At 40.6% G+C, this 6773-nt stretch overlaps 2 protein-coding genes across 2 annotated transcripts; both read left to right on the top strand.

The window, feature by feature from the left end:
• Nucleotides 1–208: 208 nt before the first annotated feature.
• LOC135472976 (leucine-rich repeat-containing protein 15-like) lies at nt 209–2010 on the top strand. The gene has a single exon (XM_064752730.1). It carries the CDS (start codon nt 541–543, stop codon nt 2008–2010), a length of 1470 nt encoding a protein of 489 aa, XP_064608800.1. The 5' UTR covers nt 209–540.
• A 278-nt stretch (nt 2011–2288) lies between these two features.
• LOC135472358 (uncharacterized) lies at nt 2289–3491 on the top strand. Its single transcript, XM_064751830.1, has one exon. It carries the CDS (start codon nt 2289–2291, stop codon nt 3489–3491), a length of 1203 nt encoding a protein of 400 aa, XP_064607900.1.
• Nucleotides 3492–6773: the final 3282 nt, after the last annotated feature.

Genomic DNA, 6773 nt, shown 5'->3' with positions numbered 1-6773 from the left:
GTTACCTGTAAGACCTGGTTCCTTGGGGTGTATTGGAGTAAGCTGGTCCTGGCTCATTTGGATATATCCTCGTTTGTTCTTAGTGCTATTTTTTATGGCGTAGGCCCTTTTTTAGTGTATCTGAGTCATTTGTAAATTCTGGCTCTTTGTCGTTTTTTACAGAGCTCCGTGTGCATGTACTGTACACAAAACTGGGCGTGGACACTCAGGTGGATTGGAATATAACTACATGTCTAGCACGACTACGTACAAGGAAGTCAGAAACACAGACTAGACTGAATTCAGCTCCCCCCAAACCTGTGCGCTGATTCGTAAATACATCTTAATTCAACTCTCAAGTAGGTAAACAGAAAACTTTATAACAAAATGTCCCGCACTTTGTTTATTTAGCCATGTCTTTATGTGCGGTTTTAGAGCGGTTCTCGAGACTTCGCCCACGTCATATCACCACTTATACAGAAGAGTTTCTCAAATATTATCCTTATCCGAGCTACCTGTAGGTCGCAGTCGCACGCAGGACGACTCCGCCACCAGTACACGATGGGCGGACTTCACTACGGACTGCTGGTCACCCTCGTCTCGCTGGTTGTCTTACTGGAGGAGGGCCACGGTCAGTGTCCAGTTGACCCACGTTGCACGTGTCAACCCAGAAACAATTCCGACATAACCTGTAATAACGTTTTCACCGGAGAACTACCAACACTTTTGCCCCCAGATGATGTGTATTTTCGATCCTTAACAATATACGGATATGGAATTAATTCCATTGCAAAAGGTGCATTCAAGAAGTTGCCAGTAACCAGACTGACATTGTCAAGAATACAGATATCTGAGTTGGAGTGCCAGGTTTTTGCCGGACTAGAAAACTCATTAACCCAGTTGACAGTTTCTTATTTGAGACTTACTTCCATCCCCATTTGTGCGATCAGAAATCTGAAGAAACTGACGTCATTTACGTTGAGTGGAAGCAGAATACCTACAATTCGTCCAGAAGACTTTTCAAACATCACCTTGCTGGAAAGTCTTCAGCTCACAAGTAACTACATTGAGAAGATCGAGCCCGGGGCATTCCGTGCACTTGTCCATCTTACCGATTTAAATCTTTATGCCAACAAGATTGCAGGGCTAGACGATTTTTCTTTCAGAGGTCTTACTTCTTTGAAAACGCTATCATTACAGAATAATGCGATTTCCAGTCTGCCTGTAAGATTATTTGACGAATTAATCAATCTGCAACAACTGTATGTGGCCTACAATGACATCGTGGAGTTAGAGGAAACCCTCTTCTCACGCAATTCTAATTTATCGACCATTTCTCTAGTAAGAAACCAGCTGTCGAGTCTACCTGAGGAAATATTCAAGGGACTGGATAAACTACAGACTTTGGTAGCTAGCTATAACCGTCTGTCGGATTTACCCCTGAAGCTGTTTGAAGGATGTCCCAATCTGAATTCTCTAGATCTCTCATCAAACATGCTTACGTATCTTAAACCCGAATTACTACGACCACTCACAAAACTTAAGACCATAAACCTGCGAAACAACAGAATCTCTGGCATCTCTGACAACCTCATGAATGTTGTGATGACTGATGCCTTTAGCCAGTCAGCCAGCATCGCTTATATTTATCTGCAAAACAACAGTTTATCGACGATTCAACCAGGAGCATTCAGGAATTTAATTTCTCTCAGAAATTTAGGTTTGAGCCAGAATAAATTGACTGCGATTCCACCGGGAGCTCTAACAAACTCATCTAGTTTGCAGTATCTCTATCTGGATAATAACCAGATACGGGACATACCTCGAGATTTCTTTGAACAACTGTCATCTCGTATATATACTCTGTATTTGGACAACAATCACTTGCTCACTTCTTCAATTGTACCCTTGTTTGAAAGATTACCAAAGTGGACTGGTCTACGCGCTCTCCGTCTCTCTGACACAAAGTTACCTCCCTTATCAGCAGATGTCTTTACTGCTTTCGGAAGGTGTCGACAGAACTCAGCCTGAAGAACTGTTCTCTAAATGGTGAATTTCCGGTTAACAGAACCAGTCTACCCGGAAAAACAGATCTCTCCAATAATAACCTAAAAGGTTTTGGTAAAAACACTCAGGTAAAAGTCTTCGGTAGTTCTGTCACTTTCAATGTCTCTAATAACGCCCTTGAGACGCTGGACGTCATTGCCTCCAGTGGTCAGTGGATCTACATCTACGCCGATAACAATAATATCCGAAATCTGACAGTAACTGGACGTAATACAGTAAACGGAGCAAGCGCAAGATTAAGTATGAGCAAAAACCTGATCAGCTCACCCATCAGGATTACCACGAATATAACAAGGGTTTACCTGCTCGACCTGTCTAGTAACAGATTTACCAGTGTGGAAAATCCCCCAGTTAATTTCACCCAGTCCCTGGATCCATGTGCGTTACGGAATGTCAGCACCCTGAATCTCTCTCGAAATGCTATACACGTTATCTCCCCTGACGCTTGTCTAGGAGGCGTTTTGACTCTGGATCTGAGTCACAACCAGCTACAGACTCTCGGGGCTTTGATTCCGGTAAACAGGATATCGGTGTTCAAACTGAATGACCTTTATCTAGCGGGTAATCAGCTACACGCTGTGTCACCAGAAACGTTCATGGCAGCTAATACACTACGAGTCCTTGACCTTCGTTCCAATGAGTTCACTGTAGCCCCGAGTTTACAGAGACTTGTGTCTAACAACACATTTAGAAATCTCTACCTTTTAGGTAATCCACTGCAGTGTGACTGTAGTGCAGCCTGGCTGAGGTATACACCTATCAATTACAAAATTGACCACGCCCGCTGCCACTCGCCTCCTGACAAAGAGTTACTCCTTGTACAGTGCTACAATGTGACGGATTGTGAGGCGAACAGGACGTCAGTGTCTGTGTCCTACTCCATACCAACTGTTTGTAAAGAGGACTCCGCCATTGTGCTTCGGGATGTCACCACTGACACCGCCGGTGACGATGTGGTCATCCATTGGTCAGTGCATGGTCCAGGTACCATTACTGGTTTCCGGCTGACATACAGGGAAGACGCTGGATCTGACGACGACAAGGAGAATCTGTACCATCCAGAGAAGCGCTCTGCTGTCCTGTTCGATCTGGAGTCTGGTCACAGTTACAACGTCTGCATATGGGCAGAGGTATACCCCGACTCCCGAACAGAACCGGTCTGTGTGCATGTAGAGGCATATCCCGAGTCGGTCCCGACTACAGAACCGGGATATGTTGAGAGCGTTGCTAACATTAATGTAGAAATTATGGCTCTGGGAATAGCACTAGGTGTTTCTGTGTTGATTATTATCGTGCTCGTGGCTTGTCTGATCGTCAGGTCAAAGAGGGATGTAAACAAGAAGTTTGGTGAAACCCTTGCCCGGCGAGGAAATCTCTATTCTCACGCTCAGGGAGAGGTTGGAAACACACCTGGTGTTGACTTAATGTATGAGAATATAGAGTAATATAACTATGTCATGTCAGAAGTCGACCTACCGGCATCTTAAGGTGTTATATCAGATAACATATGCACAGGTAATCAGAACATTAAATGATAATGTAACGAAGCGATGGGTGCTATTCGTAATATAAGAGACCACAGCATAACGAGTAATCATGAACCACAGTGTGGTAGTTTCCTAAAATCACGTGTAACCGGTGAAATCTGCTTACGTAAGTGCTTATAAAGTGGAATGTTACAAGCCTCTCTATCGACAAAATTTGAGGTACAGATATGCAGCGTTGTCCCTAACAATTTATTAAATGTCACTGGTCTGGAATTAGTCAAAATTCTTTGTTGTCGTCACATTTAACAAACAATGTTGGGAAAACTATAATGTTTAAATGATTCTTGTGTGATATGTAATATTGGTAATATGCTTGACTAATAGTCGTGTAGTATGTAATATGTAATAATATAATAAGATGTTTGACTGATTATTGTGTTATATGTACATGTAACATTCGTAAGATGATTGACTCATTTTTGTATAATATGTAATATTCGTAAGATGTTTAATTATTATGTAACATGTAATATTCGTAAGGTGTTGTGTCGTTGCTTGATATGGTCATTATGGCTCACAAAAGCCACCGTAGAATTCAAATATTTGAATGTTTATTAACACTTTTAAAAAATCTAATAAATAAATAAATGATATAATTTTACGCATAGTTTTTAGTTGCCTTTATGATGAACTTAGCTTCATATTTTAGTTTTCTTTTACTTCAACAAATTTTCAACCATATGAGGACCTGGAGTGATTAGGTTTGTGTACATTTATCGTGTCTTCTTGTAGCAGGGCGAGTCCATGCCATGAAGTATCATGCCGACGACACCAAACATGACACCCCATCCAGTCACATTCTACTGTCATCGTGCCAAGCAGTCCTGTTTCCTTGCTCTATCGTCTGAGTGCTAGGCGCCAAGCGAGGCCGAGAGTACCATTTTCTAACCTGTGGTATGACCCGACCTGAATTTGATGCCGGTGTCTCGCGAATTCAAGGCGGACGCTCCAACCATTAAGCCACCGCGGCGGTCTATTAAGCTGTCTAACCAATTATTGTTTAATGTTTTAACACGCAACATACTTAGCAAACATCTGCCAAGCATGCACATCGATTAAACATGCATATCTGTTAAATGTGTCTGTAAAGCCTACAAATCTTTTATACGTAAATCTGCACATCTGTTAAACATGTATATATGTTAAACATGTACAGCTGCCAACAGGAATTTACTTAACTTATAATTCTTTCAAAAAAGCGGACATTTCATTTGGCGTCGATCAATTTTGTAGGTTTCATGTGTCAAATATTGTCCATGTACAAAGAGAATGCTTCAAAATGGCGTCTTCTTCCTCTGCACGTGGGAGGGTCTTCCAGCAATCTGCGGATGGTTGTAGGTTTTACCCCGGCTCTGGCCGGTTTCTTTCTACCATAATGCTGGCCTCGGTCGTATAAGTAAAATATACAGAGTACAGCGTAAAACGCCGATCAAATAATTAAATAAAACTGGCGATTGTTGATATAATCTATCCACAGGAGTGTATTCCAACTGAAGCCAATTGCCTTGTCTAAACACTGTCACTTTGCCGCCTTAGAGTACAGTACTAGTTCAATGCTCATAACAGGCATTTATAGCACATTTAAATTCTTTAAAACCTGTTGGAAAATGGACAATTATTCAGCGAATGGTACCAAGAATCCACGCTAATTGTGAATTAAATTGGCTTCATCAATATCTTCCTTTGCTTGCTATTGGCTAATAATGTGTACATTCTCTGCAGAAATATCTACATTGTCTGTTATATTGTAAAGGTATGAGATCTACAGATGTCACTGTATTCTACGTTATAGCTTGTGAATATATATTTTGTCTTACAGAATAACGTTACATTATGAAAGTGTACGTGTATTATCTGCAATTGAGTTACATCTTGAAGGTTTACAATTATGATTAAGATTACATAGATTGTGTTATAATTTTGATGCTCTAGAGATGGCTCTTAAGCTGTGATGGAATATATATATTCTGGCATTGACAGTAATAAAATAAAGATACACAAACACGGTTGTAGAGCCAGTTACGATAGCGTAAATTCCTCGTAGCCTTCAATACATTGGATGTACACCTTATAGCATGTAAATGTAAATCTGCCAAATGTGGTAAATTGGCCTCTGCACAATATATGAGTGAGTGAGTGAGTGCTTGGGGTTTAACGTCGTACTCAGCAATTTTTCAGTCATATGACGACGACACAATATATGAAGGTGTGCATATGCTGTGGTTTTTAACACAGTTCAACGATTTTCAGCATACACACAGTAGATATTTAGGCTAGCCCTGTTTACCCAGGGATGTTCAGTTTTACAGCTATAACAGTTTCCCTCACATGCCCTACAAATATGGAGGGAATTTGCGGTTTGTCGGAATTTGATAAAATTTGCAACAAATGTTATACATCGCGAGAAAACAGTAAGAGCGGTTTTGTAATCAGGATGTGATCAAACTACATCAGGTGACATTTTTAGAATCTTCAAATTCAAATTTTTCTTTTTCACATCACAAAACTTCAGCAGTACCTAATTTGCATACACATTACTTTCGTTTTCTTTCCAAATAGCGCTCACAGTTTTTATGTGTATTTAATTTAGGCGCGTGGTTGTGAACACTAGAAAATTGGGGACGTTTTGTCTGTTCAACAAATGGTGTTGCAATGGCAGACAGGGGGAGATAAAAGCAGTTGCAGATGCCTTGATCTAATTGGACAATAGAAAATTGTTCTCTGTATGCCACATCAAAGTTCTCCTATATGCCAATCCACAGCTATCCCATACAGAGTAAAACGAAAATTCTCTCTTCTAACATAAATGTATCCTCATATAAACATACAGTTTTATTATCACACGTATACATGTCATAATTGTTTACTGTATAAGCACTATCCTTGTTCATCAAACATCCATGTGGAAGAAAAAAAAGCGGTCTCAACCTTGTAAACAGAGGAGCGCTCTGTGTCACTGTCATGATCAGACTCCTGTCACGTCCCAAGTCAGGCATCGAAGCAGATATTCACATACCAACAATTAAAGGCTCGTCCGGGTCAACACAAGATCTTAAGCACCTGCACAGAACTAAAGTTTAGGTCAAACACCTCTACTTTCAAGTTGTAGTTTAAATTCTGTAAGGACATTTTTTCAAACTAGTGGAAATAGTACCATGAGAAATATATTTGAAGTAAACA

The sequence above is a fragment of the Liolophura sinensis genome, chromosome 8 (assembly GCF_032854445.1).
Source record: "Liolophura sinensis isolate JHLJ2023 chromosome 8, CUHK_Ljap_v2, whole genome shotgun sequence".
Classification (NCBI taxonomy): Eukaryota; Metazoa; Mollusca; class Polyplacophora; order Chitonida; family Chitonidae; genus Liolophura; species Liolophura sinensis.
Note: the sequence above shows the minus strand (reverse complement) of the source record. Positions and strands in the feature narration are given on the sequence as shown.

Excerpts from the sequence above, each read along its gene's own strand:
- LOC135472976 (XM_064752730.1), top strand. The coding sequence starts at position 541 with ATGGGCGGACTTCACTACGGACTGCTGGTCACCCTCGTCTCGCTGGTT.
- LOC135472358 (XM_064751830.1), top strand. The coding sequence starts at position 2,289 with ATGAGCAAAAACCTGATCAGCTCACCCATCAGGATTACCACGAATATA.